Here is a 23,580-nt window from a genome sequence, read left to right on the forward strand (position 1 = left end):
GCTAACACAACATCCATTCTGCAGCCCATGGATCAAGGAGAAATTTTGGCTTTCAAGACTGAATTATATGTTTTACCATACATTTCATAAAGCTATAGAGTAGTTGCCAGAGACAATGATTTCTTTGATGGAGACAGGTAAAATCAATTAAAAATCTTCTGGAAAGGATTCACCATTCTAGATGCCATTAAGATTATTCATCAAAAGAAGGCAAAATGCCAACATGAACAGGAGTTTAGAAGAAGTTAATTCCAACTTTCATGGATAACTGAGCAGTTCAAGACTCAAGTTTACTGGAAGAAGATAACTGTGGATGTGGGAGAAATAGCAAGAGAACTAGAATTAGAAATAGAGCTGAAGATGGAACTGCATTGTTCCAATCTCATGATAAAACTTGAACAAATAAGGAGTTGCTTCTTATGGATGAGGAAAGAAAGTGGTTTCTTGAGGTGGAATCTACTTCTGATGAAGATGGTGGCAGACTGTTGAAACGATAAGAAAGGATTTAAATATTATATAAACTTAGTTGTTAAAGTGGTGGCAAAGCTTGAGAAGACTGACGCCAATTTTATAAGTTCTAGAGACTTCCTTGTTGGTCCAGTGGTTAAGAATTCACCTGCCAGTTGCCTGGGACACAGGTTCAGTCTTCAGTCTGGGAAGATTCCACACACTGCAGGGCAACTAACCCCATGTGCAACAACCACTGAGCCTGTGCTCTACAGCCTGCATGCCACAACTGCTGAAGCCCCCACACCTTAGATTCCATGTTCTGAACAAGAGAAGTCACTGCAATGAGAAGACCTAGTACTGCAACTAGAGAGTAGCCCCCACTCATGACAGTGAAAGCCTGTGTGCAGCAACTAAGACCCAGTGCAGCCAAAAATAAAAATTTTTTAAAATAAATAGAAAGAAAAGGCTAAATTATAAAAATCCTTGTTAGAAAACATAGGGTTAACATTTCATGATCTTGGATTTGGCGATGATTTTTGATGTATGGCACCAAAAGCACATACAACAAAAGATTAATCGAACTTCACAAAAATTAAAAACTTTTGTGTCTCAAAGGACACTTTAAGAGAGTCAAAAGGTAAACTACAAAATGGGAAAAAATACTTGCAGATCATATATCTGACAAGAGGTTAATATTCACAATATATAAAGATCTGGTACAAATCAACAAAAAACCAAATAACCCAATATAAAATATGGTCAGGGACCTCCCTGGTGGTCTACTGGTTAAGAATCTGCCTCCTAATGCAGGAGATGCAGGTTCCATCCCTGACTGGAAAACTAAGATCCTACATGCTGCCAGGCAACTAAACCTGCCCACCACAACTACTGAGCCCTCACACCACAACTAGAGAGAAGTCCATGTAATTCCAACAAAGATCTCACGTGCCACAATTAAGACCCAATACAGTCATAAGTTAAAAAATGTTTTTAAAAAATGAAATAAAAAATGGTCAAAGGACCTGAATACATATTTCTTCAAAAATGACATAAAAATGACAAAGAAGTCCATGAAAAGATGCCCAATATTTTGTGTCACTAAGAAAATGAAACCCCAAACCATAATGAGATACCACTTTTACCCATCAGCTTTATCAAAAAAGCAAAAATAAGTGTTGGCAAGGATGTAGAAAAATTTGAATCCTCTTCTATTGCTGGTGGGAATGTAAAAGGATACAGTTTCTTTGGAAAACAGTTATGCACTCCTCAATGTTAAATATATAATTATCACATTACAAGAATCCAAAGATGGAAGCAACCCAAGCATCTTTCAATAATGGATACAAGAAATGTGGTATATACACACAGTGGAATATTATTCATCAAATAAAAAATAATGAAGTTCTATACCTAGGGCTGATTCATGTTGCTGTATGGCAGAAACCAACACAGTATTGTAAAGCAATTATCCTTCAATCAAAAATAAATTTTTTGAAAAAAAATCTTAAAAAAAGAGAAATGGATTATAAAACACGAAAAAAAAAAAAAGTAATGAAGTTCTGGTACATGCTCCATATAGATGAAGCTTGAAAACATTATCCTAAGTGAAATAAGCCAGAGACAAAAGAACAAATATCACATAATTCCATTTGTATGTGGCGTCTAAAATAGGTAAATTCAGAAAGACAGAGACTAGAAGGGAAGTTACCAGCAGCTGGGAAGAATAGGAAGTTATTGTTTCATGGATATAGCATTTTTATTTGAGAAGCTGGGATGTTTGGGAACTTTGTTTCAGAGTTTTTGTTCTGAAAAATACCAGTAACGACTGTATAGCGATGTGAATGTACTAAATGCCACTGAGCTGTACACTTAAAAATGGCAAACTGCATGTATGCATATTTTATCACAATAATAAAAAAAAATTTTAAAGAAAGCATACATTACAAATTATCTGTAAACAGAGCAACAACTTTATGTTTTTCCATGGAGAGAAATGATTAAACCATGATACACATGAACAATATTGTATGTATAACAGAAACAATGGTGAATGAAAAGATCCTGAAGATCCACTATGAGAAAACAACAGAAGTGTATACATTGTACATTTCTATTCCCATAAAGATAGACACAAAAAAGATTTCTAAATGCATGCAGAAAAAACTGCTCTCTCATATTACCTACAGGGAAAATGACTGGAGGAATCTGAGAGAGGGAGATTTAATTAATTTACTATGAATCACTTGACCTTCTTACCACATACAGGTATTACTTTCACAGTTAAAAATTCTGAACAGTAAATATACAACAAAAATATATATAGAAGTAAACATATATACTATATACATATATTCTATAATATATATAATTTATATGAAATCCAAATAAAACTTAATATTCTCAGTCATAAAAACTCAATTAAGACAGGAAGTACCGCCTCTTAATGAAATTATCCACAGCACAGAAGGGCAGGCATTGTTCACTTAATCCCTTTGTCCTCCAAGATCACTGCTTTTGAACCAGAGAACTTCAGAAATGAAAAGCATGCACACTTCAAAGCAACAAACCAAGACCGCAGGGGGAAATGACATGTCCAGATCAAAGGACGTATGGCTGAAAATAGCATCAAGGCCTGGAACATACAATTTCTTGCTCCTGCATGTGTCTTTCTGGGTGCAAGGTCATCTGGTTTTAATGAATGATATAAAAATTAACGTGAATCTCCTAGCAAGAATACTGCTTTGTTGTTGTTGTGCAGTCGCTCAGTCATGTCTGACTCTTTGCAACCCCATGGACTATGTGATGGATAATCAAAAGAACCATAGATGAAAACCAAAATGGCAGAGAAAGAAGAAAACTATTTATAATGAAAGAAAGAGAATGAATGAATGAAGAGACAAATTTACCACTACACCTGAGATCTCAACAAAAGCAATAAGCTATAAGATACAGGAGGTATAAGGAATAATCAAAATAGTGATTATTTATTGGTAAGATCTATCAAGCAAGTAATCCAAAAGGCCCAACAAACTAATAGATCTAAGAAAGGAGTTCAGCAAGGCTACTACAAATGAAAACATTTTTGGAAAAAATCACTAAGTTACCAAGGAGAGGGAAAAAAGCAGTAAAAATTACTTTAACGAAATAAGAAATACAACAGACGTGAATACAGAAAACATATCATAATAAAGTTACCACATTAATGAATAATTCAGGGTAAAACTGCCAAATGTCCCCAATTTAATCAAATAATTAAATGTAATCCCATTAATTCCAATAAGGTTTTTGGTTGTTTGTTACTATTAGACAAACATTCTAAAATTCATATGGAAAAGTAATACTCAAGATAATTCTAAAAAAGCACAAGGAGGAAGACTATACAAGGAGAAAAGGATATTAGAAATCTACGGTAATTAAAACAGCTAGAGATACATAGGATAGATGCAACATTACATATAACTTGCAGAAGGCCAGACCACTTAATAAGTGCTAACACAACTGCCTTTCTATAAATGGGAGGAAAATGAAATTAGATCCCTGTCTTATACTATATATGAAGTTAATTCCAGATGTATCAAAGACCTAAATCTGACATATAAAACTTTGAAATTGTTAGAATATCCTAATAGCCTCAAGCAGGGAAAGGAAATAAGGAGAAGAGTGTTACAGGTAGAGGAACTAGAATGATAACTGGCAGATACCTTCATTCATAATATGCAAAGTAATACCACCATGGAAAGTAATAATACAGCAATAGTGAGATTTAAATATGTCATGTTCTTAGAACAGTATCTGAGATACAATCTCTTAATAAATGTAAGCTTCTCTCAATCTGGTTCTTTCACTTACTAGTTACGTGGAACTGGGTAGGTGACTCTCATGTCTCACTTTCTTTACCAGTAAAATGGAGAAAACAAGAGTACCCACCTTACTAGGTTCTTATAAAAATTAAATGAGTCTATACACACACCATGCTTAGAATAGACACTGATATACAGTTAAGAACTCAATAAGAGTAAGAACAACACATCACATTTACAAAGAATAATTACATATTACACAGGGAATGTGGAGCTTGTCAAAGTAAGTGCATGTTTAGGATTCTATCTTAGATGGTAGGTTTGGTAATAATGTGGAGGATGGGCTGTAAGGAGGGGAAAGCTGAAAGCATAATAGTTAAAAGACTATTCTAATCTCTCAAGCCTAAACAATGGCAATAATGACTGAAAGAAGTTTTGAAGTGGATTTCATAAGAACAGGTTAGACATGTAAACAGTGAGCCAAGTATCATCAATGACAATTTCTAGGTTCTTAAATAGCTGAGTATTAGCATGGATGCAGTTAACTGAAATAAGGTTGGAAATGGGGAATGTTTCCCACCTTTGTTGCTAAAAACTCATTCCTGCTCCTGACTTTTGCGATCTACAATTATCTTAACACGTTGTCAATCAGCATCTAACTAAAACTTCATGCTGTCTGAAGTTATACTTTCAGAAGTTATTGGGGTTTAGAAAGTATTTTGATATTCTATCAACTAATTTTCTGAAATAGCATTTCATATGAGTCAAAAATTTCTTTAAACTCATTATGTGATTTATAAAATGTCATTCATCTTTGTTAACAGACAACAAAAACCTTCTTGTCTGAAACTGGACTACTTACAAATGTTTCTTACCATGATTGGCTTGCCCTGAAATGTCTTAACTTCTTCTCTTAAGTATTTAAAAGCCTGTTACAAAGCAGAAAGGAACTTTCATTAGCATTCAAATATTTCATTAAAGCAATCATTATTCTATTGAGAGGTTTAATATTACCAACTATTTCTAAACTATAAAAAATTCTGAAGGTGACCCCATTATGCAGAGGATAGGAAATGAAAAAGCAGAAATTAAGACCTCAGCTTCAGTTAACACTTATTATGTAATAACTACTATGGATCACTACAGATAAAATGCACAAAATTCAGAAAAGACCCAAAATATCACTACATATCAATTTTAGAATAGGTTCAGAGAGCCTTCGGAGATGAAGAATTAAGACAAATCTGTGAGTGACTTAAAAATGTTATTATATAAATTTTTGTTTCAAAGTGATTTTACTTATCTTTATATAAAACATGATAACAATTAAGAGTAACATCATTTGTCAAAATTCCAAGAAGCAGAAGTTATATATTTTGCAGCCTACTATATAACAGAAATACTAACTACTGAGTACATGTTAATTTGAAAACTGTGTGCTAATTTTTTATTGATAGGAAATGGTTCTTATGTTGAAACAAAGCTTTAGGAAGATCATCAAAAAGGAAACCAATTAGAAAGCAAAACCAAAAGGCTGAACAAAGTTCTCCAAAGTCTTGATAAACATTACTGTAAGCACACATTTTTCTCAATTAAAATACACACTATCTCTTTTACCACCAGCAGTTCAAATCAAAAGAAAAGCCTTCTTCTCACCTGTTGTGCATCTGTGTCTGACTGGAAAGTGATATACCAGTTGCTATTGTGCGCAAACTCACAGCTTATCACCTTGGGGCAGTTTTCATTTTTAAACAAAGCTTTTACTTCCTAAAAACAAAAAACTTCAGTTAACCCTAAAAATATATCACTAATAGGCAGTTTTTCCTCTTCATGTCTTTTGCCCCTTTCTATTTCTTTACTTAGTAACTGTTTATATCTTCTGCCCATTTTTCTGTTGAGCAGAATTATGCTCTAAAAGAGGAATATGCACAGTCGTAGTGTAAACTGTGTGCGTGATTTAGGGAAGGAAAGTTATAATCAGCAAAACTGAAAAATTATTTCTGTCCTAATGGCAAGCTAAATCTTCCTTAAAGAAAAATCTCTGAAGTCCTATCATTATCTAAAAAATGGAAGGGGGGAGGGAGAAGGTCCTAGATTAGCATTTTCTAGGTGCTAAGTATTTTCATGCATTTCTCCAGGCAAGTTTGGCCTTGGAGCACAAAATGAAGCAGGGCAAGGCAAACAAAAGAGTTTTATCAAGAGAACATGCTGGTCATAACAAACACCCTTTTCCAACAACCTAAGAGACGACTACACATGAACATTACCAAATGGTCAGTACAGTCAGCAAAAACGAGACCTGGACCTGACTGTCACTCAGATCATCAGCTCCCTATTGCAAAAATCAGGCTTAAATTTAAAAAAGTAAAGAAAACCACTAGGCCATTCAGGTATGACATAAATCAAATACTTTATGATCATACAGTAGAGGTGACAAATGGATTCAAGGGATTAGATCTGGGAGACAAGAACGCCTGAAGAACTATGGACAGAGGATGTAACACTGTACAGGAGGCAGTAACCAAAACCATCCCCAAGAAAAAGAAATGCAAGAAGGCAAAATGGCTGTCTGAGGAGGCTTTACACATAGCTGAGATAAGTTCAGTTCAGTTCAGTCGCTCAGTCATATCCAATTCTTTGCGACCCCATGGACTGCAGCGTGCCAGGCCTCCCTGTCCATTACCAACTCCTGGAGTTTACTCAAACTCACGTCCATTGAGTTGGTGATGCCATCCAACCATCTCATCCTCTGTCGTCCCCTTCTCCTCCCACCTTCAGTCCTTCCCAGCATCAGGATCTTTTCAAATGAGGCAGTTCTTCGCATCAGGTGGCCAAAGTACCGGAGTTTCAGCTTCAGCATCAGTTCTTCCAATGAATATTCAAGACTGATTTCCTTTAGGATGGACTGGTTGGATCTCCTTGCTGTCCAAGGAACTCTCAAGAGTATTTTCCAACACCACAGTTCAAAAGCATCAATTCTTCGGCGCTCAGCTTTCTTTATAGTTCAACTCTCACATCCATACATGACTATTGGAAAAACCATAGCTTTGACTAGACGGGCCTTTGTTGGCAAAGTAATGTCTCTACTTTTTAATATGCTGTCTAGGTTGGTCATAACTTTTCTTCCAAGGAGTAAGCGTCTTTTAATTTTATGGCTGCAGCCACTATCTGCAGTGATTTTGGAGCCCAAGAATAGAAGCAAAAATCAAGAGAGAAAGGGAAACTTACCCAACTGAACACAGAGTTTCAGAGAACAGCAAGGAGAGATAACAAGGCCTTCTTAAGTTAACAGTGCAAAGAAGTAGAGGAAAACAACAGAATGGGAAAGACTAGAGATCTCTTCAAGAAAACTGGAGATATAAAAGAACATTTCATGAAAGGATGAGCATGATAAAAGACAGAAATGGTAAGGATCTAACAGAAGTAGAAGAGATTAAAAAGAGGTGACAAGAATACACAGAAGAACTATACAACACAGTTCTTAATGAAGATGATAATCACAATGGTCTGGTCACTCACCTAGAGTCCGACATCCTGGGATGTGAAGTCAAGTGGGCCCTAGGAAGCATTACTACAAATAAGGCTAGTGAAGATGCTGGGCTTCAAGCTGAGCTATTTCAAATCCTAAAAGAGCTGCTGCTAAAGTGCTGCACTCAATAAGTCAATGAAATTGGAAAACTCAGCAGTGGCTACAGGACTGGAAAAGGTCAGTTTTCATTCCAACCTCAAAAAAGGTCAATGTCAAAGTATGTACAAACTACCACACAATTGCGCTCATTTTGCATGCTAGTAAGGTTATACTCAAAATCCTTTAAGCCAGGCTTCAGAATATATGAACTGAGAACTTCCAGATGTACAAGTTGGATTTAGAAAAGGCAGAGGAACCAGAGATCAAATTGCCAACATTCGCTGGATCATAGAAAAAGAAATATACAGAAATAATAACAATGGCTAATGTCCCAAGTATTGCTCAAAGCTCTTTATATAATAACTCAATTCTCACAATTTCATTAGTTACTACTATCCCATTTGAAACTCTGAATGTAAGGTTTCAAAGAATACCAAAGAGAGATAAGAAAGCCTTCCTAAGTGAACAATGAAAAGAAGTAGAGGAAAACAACAGAATGGGAAAGACTAGAGATCTCTTTAAGAAAATGAGAGCTACCAAGGGAACATTTCCTTCAAAAATGGGCACAATAAAGGACAGAAATGGTATGGACCTAACAGAAGCAGAAGATATTAAGAGGTGGCAAGAATATACAGAACTATACAAAAAAGATCTTAATGACCCAGATAACCCTGATGATGTGATCACTCACCTAGAGCCAGACATCCTGGAGTGTGAAGTTTAGGCCTTAGGAAGCATCACTATGAACAAAGTTAGTGGAGGTGATGGAATTCCAGTTGAACTATTTCAAATCCTAAAAGATGCTGCTGCTTAAGTGCTGCACTCAATATCCCAGCAAATTTGAAAACTTAGCAATGACCACATGATTGCAAAAGGTCACTTTTCATTCCAATCCCAAAGAACACCAATGCCAAAGAATGTTCAAACCACTGCACAACTGCACTCATTTTACATGCTAGAAAGGTAATGCTCAAAATCCTTCAAGCTGCGCTTCAACAGTATGTGAACTGAGAACTTCCAGATGTACAAGTTGGATTTAGAAAAGGCAGAGGAACCAGAGATCAAATTGCCAACATTTGCTGGATCATAGAAAAAGCAAGAGAATTCAAGAAAAACATCTACTTCTGCTTCAATGACTACACTAAAGCCTTTGACTGTGTGGATCACAACAAACTGCAAAATTCTTAAAGAGGTGGGAATTCCAGACCACCTTACCTGCCTTCTGAGAATCCTGTCTGCAGGACAAGTAGTAACAGTTAGAACTGGACACGGAACAACGGATTGGTCCCAAATTGGGAAAGGAGTACATCAAGGCTATATAATGTCACCCTGATTATTTAACTTACATGCAGAGTACATTATGTGAAATGTCTGGCTGGATGAAGCACAAGCTGGAATAAAGATTGCCAGGAGAAATATCAATAACCTCACATATGCAGATGACATCACCCTTATGGCAGAAAGCGAAGATCTAAAGAGCCTCTTGATGAAAGTGAAAGAGGAGAGTGAAAAAGCTGGCTTAAAACTCAACATTCAGAAAACCAAGATCATGGCATCCGGTCCCATCACTTCATGGCAAACAGATGGGGAAACAATGGAAACAGTGACAGACTGTATTTTCATGGGCTCCAAAATTACTGCAGATGGTGACTGCAGCCATGAAATTAAAAGGCGTTTGCTCCTTGGAAGAAAAACTGTGACAAACCTGGACAGCATATTAAAAAGCAGAGACATTACTTTTGCCAACAAAGGTCCATACAGTCAAAGCTATTGTTTTCCAGTAGTCATGTACGGATATGAGAAGTGGACCATAAAGAAAGCTGAGCGCCGAAGAATTGATGCTTTTGTACTGTGGTGATGGAGAAGACTCCTGAGAGTCCCTTGCAATGCAAGATCAAACCAGTCAATCCTAAGGGAAATCAGTCCTGACTATTCACTGGAAGGACTGATGCTGAAGCTGAAGCTTGTGGCCAGCTGATGCAAAGAGCTGACTCATTGGAAAAGACTCTGATGCTAGGAAAGACTGACAGCAGGAGGAGAAGGGGACGACAGAGGACAAGATGGTTGGATGGCATCACAAACTCAATGGACGTGAATCTGAGCAAGCTCTGGTAGATGGTGAAGGACAGGAAAGCCTGGCATGCTGCTTGCTGTCCATAGGGTAGCAAAGAGTCAGCCACGACTGAGGGATTAAACAAGAATAAATTATCCCATTTGGGCTTCCCAGGTTGCACTAGTGGTAAAGAATGTGCCTGCCAATGCAGGAGACAGAAGATTCCCTAGAGAAGGGAATGGCTACCCACTCCAGTATTCTTTCCTGTAGAATCCCATGGACAGAGGAGCCTGGCAGGCTACAGTCCACAGAGTGGCAAAGAGTTGGACAGGACCGAAGTGACATAGCACTCATGCATTATTCCATTTAATAGATGAGAAAATTCCGGCAAACACAAAAAGAGATTAAGTAACTTATCCCAGGTCACAGAGTTAGTAAATAAAAATGCTGGAACTCAAATCCGGGCAGTTTCTGGCTCATATACTTGAAATTTTTTCTTAATATTGCAAATATTCTTCTTTCTGTAATTTTCCATTCAATTTGTTACTTCTGACATATAATTCATAATTTAAAATCCAAGATCTATCGAGTGACAGTTTCTTTTCTAATTTCTCTCACTGCTTCTAAGTTTAGGAAATCATCATTTTGGAATTTAATACTGAATGACTCCAGGCAAAAAGATTAACTACCTACGTGTCAAATAGGTGACAAGGGTCTAAAAATTCTTTTTAAAATAGTTAATCAATTACTATACCAGTTACTGATTAACCTTCCTCATCTCTAATTTATCCTTAACGTGACAACTCAGTGTGAAGCTCCATGGCTTAAAAAACATGGGTTTTAGAAACAGGAAGATTAAGTTTGAATCCAGACTCTGTAACTTAAAACAGTCTATGTGTTATTTAACCATTCCAAGGCTCAGTTACTTTATTTGTAAATCAAATCAAAAAACCTTAGACTTTAAATAACTATAGTACATGAGAGTTGGTAGAATCTGATTATTGAATAAATGTTATTATACTATATTATTACCTAAAAGGATCTATTCCTGGATTTTTAAAAATAGAACATCTACTGAATGCTTTTTAAATTTTATTTCGATTTTTATTTAAATTCATTTCATTACGCCTAACTACATGTCTTGCGGGACCTCAGTTCCCTAACTAGAGATTGAACCCAGGTCACAGCAATGAAAGCCCTGAATCCTAACCACAAAGCCACCAGGGAACTCCCCATTTCTGGATTTATTGTCTCATTAAAATATTATTTTACCCTTCTATCTGTACCATACTATCTTTATGATTGCAGCTTTATTATTTTGCTAACCAGTCCTAAACCATTAATCCTTACTCAAATTTTTCATTTCTAAGTTAATACTTTCAGTTTAATCATCAAGCTCCAAAAGAGCCTATTTATATTTTAATTGGCATTCAATTAAATTAATAGAGAATTAGTATCACTGAAAGAGTCAAATTTACCCTTCTAAGAACACAGAATTGTATCTTTTTCCTCCCTGTGTGCCATTCTTTCAGTATCTCAGAATTTACAAAGCAAATCAGTGTTTACCCTATTCAAAGTAATTGACATGAAAGCAGTGACAAACCTTGCTTGTTTACCTCCTCCAATTTAAACAGTAAAGAATATTTAGCTCAAACAATGCTAATGATTTACCTCTATTGGTGTTGTTTCAGGAATCTCTCTAAGAATCACAATACAACGCTTATGACTTGGTCTCACTTTCTCACCCTTCTCATCAACTTGTACCATGGGAGAAGCTGAAATTAAAAAAAAATTTTATTCAAAAGTGAAAAATAGTGATATTATAATTCCATTAAAAAATTCATTCCAAATTTCAACTAAATAAATCAGCAGAGGCTAACATCTTAAAAAAATTAAGTGATAGATTCAAAGATTACAGTTACAATAAAATACCTTGAGACTGATATGCAAAGAACACTGTCCAATGTTATTCACTGAATAAATATTCAGAGTACTTACTCTGTCACTTGGCACAGAGTTGGAGTTGAAAAGAAGCCTTCATAGAGTATTCAGTAACTATTTCTCATAAGGTATTTCCCTATATACAATTACTGAATTCAAGTAAAATCAATGTACCTACACTAGCCAAACACTACTCCGGTAAGTGTAACAAGCTTTGACATGTGAAGAAATTCTTCTTCAAGTCTGAGAAGCACTTAAGAATTATATAGAAATCATTACGAACTTTCTGTGATTTTAACATATTTACTCTTACTACTACAGAGACCCAGAAGCCATCTTTTAAATGCTGCTTTTGAGTAATACTGAATAAAGGTAGTACCACAAGCCAAAACTTTTATTTCTAGTACCTTCAAAGGATAATATTCCACATCTCCCTGCACAGGCAAATAGAATAAAAGCAGTTGTTAAGGAAGAAGGGTTGTTTATAAATCCTAGGGTTTAGCCCTTGGAGGTAGGAGATTCTATCTCTTGGCCAATTCTTTAAATGTTGACAAGACTGGATCATTTTAAGAAATCATCTTTCCAAATGAACAGAGATTTAGTAAATATCTTTATTCCTCTGAGAATGGAAATCCCTACTTCTATGTAAAACTATTATTGGACTTTCTGTATTTAACTTTTAAACATCTCAAACAAATTTCATATAAAAGTGAAGATGTCTTTACTCAACTAGTTAACAACACCCATACAAGAGAGGTTACCAAGAAATGCTGATGTAAGACACAATTACCACCAAAAATTCTTAAACCTCAGTCTAAAAATATAAATTCTTTACCAAACTTTAGAGTAGTGTTTGTTAAACTGCAGGTCACAACTAACAGGTTGTGAAAACAAATTCAGAATAAAAGAAATGAACTCATTTTAAGCATTCAGTACTAATCTACATAATTAACATTTCAGTTCTGTGTATGCAGTGTGTGTATTAGGTTGTACCATGAAGTTTCACTTCTTACTGTTGTTCAAGAAACACATTACTTTAGAGGGTGGGATAACAATACATAAAGCATTTGAACAGCCAAAAAAACTGAGGTTTAATTGCCTATACTTGAGTAAATGGGTATCAAGATGAATGACCAAGGTACAAAATTGATATAGATACGTATCAGTCAATAAAAATAGAAAAATTATTAGCACAGAATAGCAAAAAATATGGAGTTAAACACAATCTCCTATATGATCAGAAATCAAAAGAATATTTAATCTTTGGTTTTAAAACTAAAGTAAAAGGTATGATTTACATACATCTCAAAACTTCAAGAATTAGGTCAGGGTCTGTGGTCAGTTTTTTAATTTCTTCCATGTTAGCAACTGTCCAAATCGGGATGAACTGATCACTGTCCATTTGAGATATCAGGTAAAGATCCTTTGACAAATTTTCTCTGAAAGGAATAAGAGAAGTACAGTCGTATAAAACAAATAAACTTTAAAAAGCACCTAAAGAAAAGAGACGCCTTATTTACTTTTATCACTAAATCTAGGAAAACAAAATTATGCTATCAGAAATAATAAGGTAAACTATGAAAATACATGCTATGCAACAGATACATTTTAACAACTTCTGGCAAGTTTCTGGATCCCTAAATACACTGGGTCCAACAGTTTTGAGCAAGGGAGTTGATCAAATTATACTGATATGGAAAAAGGCTTAAAGTGTATCACCAAAATATTACATACAGTTTTGTTCCATCATACTTTATCACTGATGTTAGAACATGTATATGGAGAATATAGGGTAAACCATGAGTTGGATCATGAGAGGTTTTAAATTTTTTTATGTTTTTCATTTTTAATAGGTACGTTTGACTTTTAAATTTAAATAATAAAGCTAAAATAACAAATTTAAATCATTTTAAATTAAGACAAAAGATCCTGTCTCATACATTTTTTAAAAAGGAAGATACACTCTATCCTACACATAAAATCCTGTTTAACAACAAACTGAAGCAGAATCAAATTAATGTCTTATAATTTACATCAAACCTTTGAAACAGTATGGTTATAGATAGCTAGAAATCTTTGCTTAAAAATTGTCTCAATGACCACCCTATTTAAAACTAAAACCACCCAAGCACTCCTGTTTCAACTCGGCTTACTCAGCTCTACTTTTATTCATTGCACTTATCATCCAACACACTTCTAAGCTGCTTATTACATTTGTTTTGTCTCTCCAGTCAGAATACAGGTTCCACAAAGTACCTTTGTCATTCAATATGGGTTACAAAGCCTTGTGCTGTGCTTAATCACTCAGCTGTGTCTGATTCTTTGTGCCCCCATGGACTGGAGCCTGCCAGACTCCTCTGTCTATGGGGATTCTCCAGGCCAGAATACTGGAGTGAGTAGCCTTTCCCTTCTCCAGGGGATCGTCCCAATCCCCTGGATTGAACTCAGGTCTTCCACATTGCAGGAAAATTCTTTACCACCAGGGCCACCCAAGAATAGTGGAGTGGGTAGCCAATCCTTCTCCAGGGGATCTTCCTGACCCAGGAATCGAACTGGGGTCTCCTGCATCGCAGGCAGATTCTTTACCAGCTGAGCTAACAAGGAAGCCCACTCTTTGCAACTGTATGGACTGCAGCCCACAAGGCTCCTCTGTCCAGGGGGATTCTCCAGGCAAGAATACTGGAGTGGGTTGGCATGCCCTCCTCCAGGGGATCCTCCCAACCCAGGGATCGAACCTGTGTCTCTTATGTCTCCCACATTGGCATTCAGGTTCTTTCACCACTAGAGACACCTGGGAAGACTTAGTGCCTGGCAAAGAGTAGGGTCAAGGCCTTTACATTCAAATTATACTAAAATTGGACATCCCTGGTGGTACATAGATAAGAATCTGCTTGCTAATGCAGGGGACATGGGTTCGATCCCTGGTCTGCAAAGATCCCACAGGCTGTGGAGCAACTAAGCCCGTGCAACCACAACTACTGAGCTCGAGTGCTGCCACTACTGAAGTCTGTGCTCCCAGAGCCTGTGCTTCACAACAAGAGAAGCTACCACAATGGGAAAGCCATGCACTGCAACAAAGACTGGCCCCCACTCGCCACAGCTAGAGAAAGTCCACATGCAGCAACAAAGACACACACAAACCCAAATAATCAAATAAACATTAAAATTTTATTAACAAAAATTAAATAAAATCATTTAAATTTATTATTTAATAAAATAAATAAATAAATAATTAAAAATTATACTAAAATCAAGTATTAATTACTTTAAGGTTACAAGTGTAAACAAATAGCGGTTATTTGTCTTGGGGGGAAAAAGAATACAGAGGATAACAGTGACAAATTCACTTCAGCACAAAAGCAAGGACATTAGAACATACTGTCTTATTCCTTCAGAACCTAAAAACAAGACTACTGTAAACATGAGTACAAGTGAAAGACTGTAGTCTAAATCGACTGAGACTTGCAGCAGGTCTATTCTTATAAAACAGAATGGCATACCCTTAAAGAAACCGCACCTTGTCAGAAGTTAAGTCAAATTAATAGATACATAACATCTAGGATTACGACTAATACCTAATATTGTTCAGTCGCTCAGTCATGTCTGACTCTTTGTGACTCCATGAACTGTAGCACTCCAGGTTTCCCTGTCCTTCACTATCTCCTGGAATTTGCTCAAACTCATGTCCACTGAGTCAGTGATGCCATCCAACCATCTCATCCTCTGTCACCCCCTTCTCCTCTTGCCCTCAATCTTTCCCAGCATCAGCGTCTTTTCCAGTGAGTCGGTTCTTCAGATCAGGTGGCCAAAGTATTGGAGCTTCAGCACCAGTCCTTCCAATGAATGTTCAGTGTTGATTTCCTTTAGGACAGACTGGTTTGATCTCCTTGCTGTCCAAGGGATTCTCAACAGTCTTCTTCAGCACCAGTTCGAAAGCATCAATTCTTCGCTGTTCAGCCTTCTTTATGGTCCAACTCTCACATAAGTACACAACTACTGGGAAAACCATAGCTTTTTCGGACCACTGTTGGCAAAGTGATGTCTCTGCTTTTTAATACACTATCTGGATTTGTCACAGCTTTTCTTCCAAGGAGCAAGCATCTTCTAATTTCATGGCTACAGTCACCATCTGCATTGATTTTGGAGCCCAAGAAAATGAAATCTGACACTGTTTCCACTTTTCCCCCATCTATTTGCCATGAAGAGATAGGACCTAATACCTAATTTGTTCATGACTAAATCTAATATGTCTCAGTGGCAAGTTTGCTGAGCTACAAATTTCAAATGCCCAGCCAGTTTGAACTGATTCATAGTTCTGAGTAGCATGTGGCAGATCATGATAAGCTACAGTTCATGTAGCAACAACTAAAAAAGCTTGGATAGATTACCAAATGTCATGTTTTTGGTGATAAAGGAGAGCTGTGGAAGCTACAAGGACAAAATGAAATTCCAGGAAGATGATCTTTCTTTTCCGAGAGTATGTGCAGATCCTGGACCAGAAGGAAACTAGCAGAGCTTTATCTCAGGCATTTGCACAGGGTTAGGGTTAGGAGCCTCCAACACACAGCTAATTTTCCTCCATATGACATTTATTGAGTTCTAAGGAGGAAGACGGGAGGCTGCGAGCCAGGCTGAAAAAGCAGAGCAGAATCTTTGTGGTCCTGTGGCAGTCCCAGTGGAAGAAGGAATCTTGCATCAAACCTAAGATAAGTCTTCTTCATAAGACATCTGCCAGATTTTGAAGCTGTACAGAGTAAGAGGCTCAAGAGCTCATCTCAAACCTCTGAACAACAGAACTGAATCTCCCTTGGTGTTTCAGGACTGAGCTAACAGAAAACTGCGTTTCCAAATCAAAAGCCTAAGAGGGTCATGCCAAAAGAACAGAGATAAATCAGAGGTAGATCGAGTTTATTTAAAATGGCTGCTCAGCCCTGACTCAGCTCAATTCCTGACTAGATTGAAGAAATCAATCTGCTACTGCCAACCAGAAGAAAGCTCAAACCTTGTCTAGAGAGAAAAATTATGGCACTTGCAGCTTCTAGTTTCTTTTTAAATGGTGTGGCCAGCATATGTAGTGTCCAAATTATAATCAAAATGCGTAAGACATGCAAAAAGGCAGAAGTTATGAATAGAGAATTAAGAGGAAAAAAAACTCAAGAAATATAGGCAAACAAATGATCCAGTTAGTAGGCAAAGATCTTAAAATAACTACAGTTAAGTATGTTACACAAAATGAATTGCATCACAGGCGCAAATGACTAGAGAAAAGCCACAGGTCTTTAATAAAACTAGGGCCTCTCCAAGGCAAAGAATAAAAAGGAGAAGAAAAGGGAGATATTCAAGATGAAGAATCAATTAAACTCAAGTCAATATGTACTATATGTAAAGAAATAAAACAAGTCTAACAAAATCCAGGTTGCTAGCTTAAAAAATTGGTTTACTAGTCCTCCTCTGAAAAACAGAAGACATTACATTGCAAGCATATCCAACTTCTATCTCTTCTGGAAGGGGAAGTTCTACGTATTGAAATTTTATACATCTAAGCTATAAATATACCTACATAATTCTGAATTCTTATCTGTAAATAAGACATCTTAAAATGTTTGCCTTTTCTAAGAAATAATTGGTAATATAAATTCTATACCCCTATAAATAAGACAGAAAGAGAAAAATTCTATACCCATCTTATCAATCTTATTAAGTCATCTTATTAAAAAACAACTCCATGATCAAACGTTATAAGAGCAAACTACTACAACTATAATTAAGAGATAACTTAAGAACCCTAAAAATGAATATGATTTTCATTTTTAGGAATAGGAAAAATATCCAACTAAAATTTCATTATTTTTCTACTGAGAATAGATCCTTTACATATCCAATTGGAGACTACATCTTTAAATCTAGTTAAGAAATATACTGACGAACGATGCCAAAATACATTACTGAAGGAAATTAAAACATTTTTCTGTTCTATTAGGTTGGTGCAAAAGTAATTGTGGTTTTACACTGTTGAACTTTGCCATCTAATATTGGAATACATTCTTAAATGTGGTTATGTTATACATCATTCTAATGTACGTTTCTCGCTTTATATTTTCTTGCTAATGACTTATTATGTGCTGTGTATTTATTTTAGACTATGGAAACGATGTTAGACAAAATGCAAACTCGAGAGATTTTCTTGTGTTCAAAATGGGTTGTAAAGCAGCAGAGACAACTCGCAACATCAACAATACATTTGGCCTAGGAACTGCCAATGAACGTACAGTGCAGTGGTGGTTCATGAAGTGTTGCAATGAAAAAGAGAGCCTTGAAGACGAGGAGGGCAATGGCCAGCCATCTGAAGTTGACAACGACCAACTGACAGCAATCATCGAAGCTGATCCTCTTACAACTACACAAGAAGTTGCCAAAGAACTCAACATCGACCATTCTACAGTTGTTCAGCACTTGAAGCAAATTGGAAAGGTGAAAAACCTCAGTAAGTGGGTGCCTCATGAGCTGACCAAAAATCAAAATAATCGTCATTTTGAAGGTCATCTTCTCTTACTGTAGGCAACAATGAATCATTTCTTGATCAGAGTGTGACATGTGATGAAAGTGGATTTTATATGACAACTGGTGATCACCAGCTCAGTGGCTGGACCAAGAAGCAGCACCAAACTTGCACTAAAAAAAAAGTCATGATCACTGTATGAGATGAACCAAAACTGCAAAACTCCTGAAGCCGACACTAGTCAACAGAAAGGGCCCAATTCTTTTCCACAACATCTGACTGCACATTGCGCAACCAACCCTTAAAAAGTTGAATGAAATGGGCTACAAAGTTTTGCCTCATCCGCCATATTCACCTGATTCTCGCCAACCCACTACCATTTCTTCAAGCATCTAGACAACTTTTTGCAGCGAAAATGCTTCCACAACCAGCAGGGAGCAGAAAATGCTTTCCAAGAGTTTGTCAAATCCCGAAGCACAAATTTTTACATTACAGGAATAAAGAAACTTATTTCTCATTGGCAAAAATGTGTTGCTTGTAATGGTTCCTATTTTGATTAATAAAGATGTATCTGAGTCTTGTTATAATGATTTAAAATTCATGGTCTGAAATCACCAATTACGTTTGTACCAGTCTAATATTTCATTGGTATTTTACATATATTAATCAAACAATTCAAAAGAGGAGAATGTCAATTAAAAAATGATAGTGTACCGTGAGAAACAGAATTCTAATTGTTTCTTTAAACACTCTTTTAGTTCTTCTGTAGAAATTGCTGAGTTGCCTTCTCCTGATGGTAGAAAACAAGAGAGAAAAAGTTAACACCTAATTACCACAGGTAGTAAACTCTACATATTGCTGTTTTAAGAATAAGCCACAAAGTATGCACAAATTAAAATCACCAGAAAACTGTTTTTTACTCTTTTTTAGAATTCAGATACACATGGTCTAATAAATTTTTTCAACTTATCTATTCTTGTTTGTTTAGACAGATTTCGTGTCAGTTTTAAAATTATATATTTTATCAAGCAATTAACAAATCATCAGTAAGCACCTGAATACCGTTTTGTAAAACACAGTCGTCAATACTTAAAAAATGTGATAACTGCTTATTCCTTTAATGAAAACTCAAAGGACTAAAGTAATAGTAATCTAAATTTGAAGACAGGAACTACACAAAGTGGGATATATATATATATGGCTCCACATTTGTATTACTGGTAGTAAACCTGATGTGAGTCACACTCCTTAAATTTCTCTCTGTCAATAGACTTGTGGTACCCAAGGTGTATGTGTGTGGGGAGGGGAGATGGATTGGGAGTTTGGGGTTAGTAGATGCAACTATTATATAAAGAATGGATAAACAAGGTCCTACTGTATAGCACAGGGAATTATATTCAATATTCTGATAAAACATAATGAAAAAGAATATAAAAACAAACATATATGTATGTATGTATTTTGCTGTACAGCAGAAATTAGTAACACTGTAAATCAACTATACTTTAAGAAAAAAAACCTACTTCTATCTTTTCATACTTTTTTCATTGCTTAATTTTAGAGCACTGTATCTTCCTAGGAATATTTAAAGCATTCAAATGTCCAAAGGATTGGACCAACTCTCTAACAGCCCTCTATGCTTTCTATTATTTAAACCCAGAACATGATTTTTCAGGACTAAAGCCTGGAAAACCATCAGTTCTTATTAGATTCTTACACAAAACACTACCTGCTAAAATCATACATGTCCTCTTCTTTAAAAGCACTAATGATTAAGTAGGCTAACTTCCTTTAAATACACACATAATAGGGTATATGTAAACACACATTTTGTGTATGATTTTACCACTACTTTGTCTTATACGCAAGACTCAAAGTGTTATTAGATATTAATTTCACTAAAAATAAAAAGCATTCTATTTCTATGCAGTATATGCGACCCTTCTAATACAAAATTCATCCACCAAAATGCTTAAGCTTTCAATGTCATTATAGCAAACCTTTAAAAATACAACTGGTTGCCACTTCACTTAAACCATCTCTATGTTCAAAATGTAGCCAGTTGTTAGGTATTTTACAACACGAGGGAGTAAAACCTAATCAACCTTTCATTATTATATGGAAATACCATCCCATTTCACTTGAGGAGTTAACTTTCAAGCTGGTTGACCTGAGAAATCTAATTCAGGTATTTATAACAAACTGAGGACAAAGGTTTATAGACCTTGACTAATGTTCAGTTCAGTTCAGTCACTCAGTCATCTCTGACTCTCTGCGACTCCATGGACTGCAGCACACCAGGCTTCCCTGTCCATCACCAACTCCCAAAGCCTCCTCAAACTCATGTCCACTAAGTCGGTGATGCCATCCAACCATCTCATCCTCTGTCGTCCCCTTATCCCCCTGCCTTCAATCTTTCCCAGCATCAAGGTCTTTTCAAATGAGTCAGTTCTTCGCATCAGGTGGCTAAAGTATTGGAGTTTCACCTAAAGCATCAGTCCTTCCAATGAATATTCACAACTGATTTTCTTTAGGATGAACGTGTTGGATCTCCTTGCTGTCCAAGGGGCTCTCAAGAGTCTTCTCCAACACCACAGTTCAAAAGCATCAATTCTTCGGTGCTCAGCCTTCTTTATAGTCCCAACTCTCACATACATAACTATTGGAAAAACCATAGCCTTGACTAGATGGAACTTTGTTGGCAAAGTAATGTCTCGACTTTTTAATATGCTGTCTAGGTTGGTCATAACTTATCTTCCAAGGAGCAAATGTCTTTTAATTTCATGGCTGCAGTCACCATCGGCAGTGATTTTGGAGCCCCCCCAAAAATAAAGTCTGTCACTGTTTCCTCATCTATTTGCCATGAAGCGATGGGATCGGATGCCATAACCTTAGTTTCCTGAATGTTGAGCTTTAAGCCAACTTTTTCACTCTCCTCTTTCACTTTCATCAAGAGGCTCTTTAGATCTTCGCTTCCTGCCATAAGGGTAGCGTCATCTGCATATCTTAAGTTATTGATATTTCTCCCAGCAATCTTGATTCCAGCTTGTGCTTCATCCAGTCCAGCATTTCTCATGATGTACTCTGCATATAAGTTATATAAGCAGGGTGACAACATACAGCCTTGACGTTCTCCTTTCCCTATTTGGAACCAGTCTGTTGTTCCATGTCCAGTTCTAACTGTTGCTTCTTGACCTGCATACAGACTTCTCAAGAGGCAGGTCAGGTGGTCTGGTATTCCCATCTCTGTAAGAATTTTCCACAGTTTAGATCCACACAGTGCTTTGGCATAGTCAATAAAGCAGAAGTAGATGTTTTTCTGGAACTCTCTTGCTTTTTTGATGATCCAGCGGATGCTAGCAGTTTGATCTCTGGTTCCTCTGCCTTTTCTAAATCCAGCTTGAACATCTGGAAGTTCACCGTTCATGTACTGTTGAAGCCTGGCTTGAAGAACTTTGAGCATTACTTTCCTAGCGTGTGAGATGAGTGCAATTGTGGGATAGTTTGAACATTCTTTGGCATTGCCTTTCTTTGGGATTGGAATGAAAACTAACCTTTTCCAGTCCTGTGGCCACTGCTGCTGCTGTTGCTAGGTCACTTCAGTCGTGTCTGACTCTGTGCGACTCCACAGATAGTAGCCCACCAGGCTCCCCTGTCCCTGGGATTCTCCAGGCAAGAACACTGGAGTGGGTTGCCATTTCCTTCTCCAATGCATGAAAGTGAAAAGTGAAAGTGAAGTCGCTCAGTCGTGTCCGACTCTTTGCGACCCCATGGACTGCAGCCTAGCAGGCTCCTCCGTCCATGGGATTTTCCAGGCAAGAGTACTGGAGTGGGTTGCCATTGCCTTCTACGGTGGCCACTGCTGAATTTTCCAAATTTGCTGACTAATGTTAGCAAATCAGTAAAGGAAATCAGTCCTAAATGTTCATTGGTTGAAGCGCCAATACTTTGGCCACCTGATATGAAGAACTGATTCATTTGAAAAGATCCTGATGCTGGGAAAGATTGAAGGCAGGAGGAGAAGGGGACAACAGAGGATGAGATGGTTGGATGGCATACTGACTCAATGGACATGAGTTTGAGCAAGCTCCAGGAATTAAGTGATAGACAGGGAAGCCTGGAGTGCTGCAGTCCATGGGGTCGCAAAGAGTCGGACATGACTGAGCAACTGAACTGAATGTCAGCAATTAAGCAGTGATAGAAATGCCTACTCCCTATTGCTCTTATTTTCCAAAGAGACTGTTAGGAAATTAGAAAAACAAAGTTAGGTAATCAGTGTCTATGGTCAATTTTTAGTTTCCTTTAAATTTCACCCATTTTAAATCCAAGCAACTACTAACCTATGCCAACAAATGAATGGGGAGGGGGGAAAAAACCATTATCTCACAAGTTGAACTACAACAGAACTATGATTTAACACAACCCTTTTCTCAAAATTAATCCCATACACATACACAAACAACACACATATATAATCTCAAAATTAATCCCATTTAAAATGCATTTCACCTTGACAAAAGTGATGGGAAAATTGACAGAGCTTGCACTGACAAGTTCTGTCAAGTCCCACTAATAGACCAAGAAACTTGGACTCTCTGAAAGATTGTAATTTAGGTCTCTTTTAACTATGTTGACTGTTTTTTCTTTCATCGTTAACTTCACACTTTCTTTTAACAAGATCTTTAAAATAAACATAGTTTTAAAATTACAATATTCATGTTTGACCATTTTATCGATAAAAATTGCCTAATATTCCATTAATATAAACTTCTTTTGAAATAATAAAATAGGCTGATCAATGCTACTATTTACTACAACAATGATAAAGAGACTGGAAGGGGGAAAAAACTACAACACTGCATTCTCATTTTACCAATAAAATCATCAAGTTTACCAGAAACATCATATATTTGATAATTCAGATCTTCTGGCCCCAAAATCATTCCATCAGTTGATTCTTCAATGCCTGTAGTATTTCTTGTGGTTTCACAAGATGAATACATTACTTCATATTCCTTACACATATCATCTGCAAGTTCTCTATTACCTGTATTAAAGAAAACATACTGAAAGTAAATAGTAATTCTTTAAAATCCTATCTTTAGGTACTGGACACTTGTATTCTATAACAAGATTTCAAAGAATTCTATCAACTGGGAAAATGTCCATATGGTTTTAAGAACTGTCTTTGACAGGACATAAGCTTGAC

At 36.5% G+C, this 23,580-nt stretch overlaps 1 protein-coding gene across 25 annotated transcripts in view; it reads right to left on the reverse strand.

Moving 5' to 3' along the window:
- LARP4 (La ribonucleoprotein 4) overlaps positions 1-23,580 on the reverse strand; it is a 70,958-nt gene that overhangs the window by 19,236 nt on the left and 28,142 nt on the right. For 20 of the 25 annotated variants that reach the window (XR_014082695.1, XR_014082694.1, XR_014082693.1 and 17 more), the window contains 6 exons: positions 23,266-23,418; positions 19,086-19,161; positions 13,175-13,311; positions 11,603-11,706; positions 5,907-6,017; positions 5,126-5,179 (listed from right to left, as the gene is read on the reverse strand). Coding sequence is in view for 18 of the 25 variants with exons in the window: in XM_081592541.1 (XP_081448667.1) it covers positions 5,126-5,179; positions 5,907-6,017; positions 11,603-11,706; positions 13,175-13,311; positions 19,086-19,161; positions 23,266-23,418 (635 nt within the window). In the remaining 7 variants the exon portion in view is untranslated. The remainder of the gene's footprint in view (positions 1-5,125; positions 5,180-5,906; positions 6,018-11,602; positions 11,707-13,174; positions 13,312-19,085; positions 19,162-23,265; positions 23,419-23,580) is intronic. The other 5 variants (XM_081592542.1, XM_081592532.1, XM_081592529.1 and 2 more) reach the window with 1 other exon arrangement.

The sequence above is a fragment of the Giraffa tippelskirchi genome, chromosome 4 (genome assembly GCF_054371585.1).
Source record: "Giraffa tippelskirchi isolate mGirTip1 chromosome 4, T2T-mGirTip1v1.2.pri, whole genome shotgun sequence".
Lineage (NCBI taxonomy): Eukaryota > Metazoa > Chordata > Mammalia > Artiodactyla > Giraffidae > Giraffa > Giraffa tippelskirchi.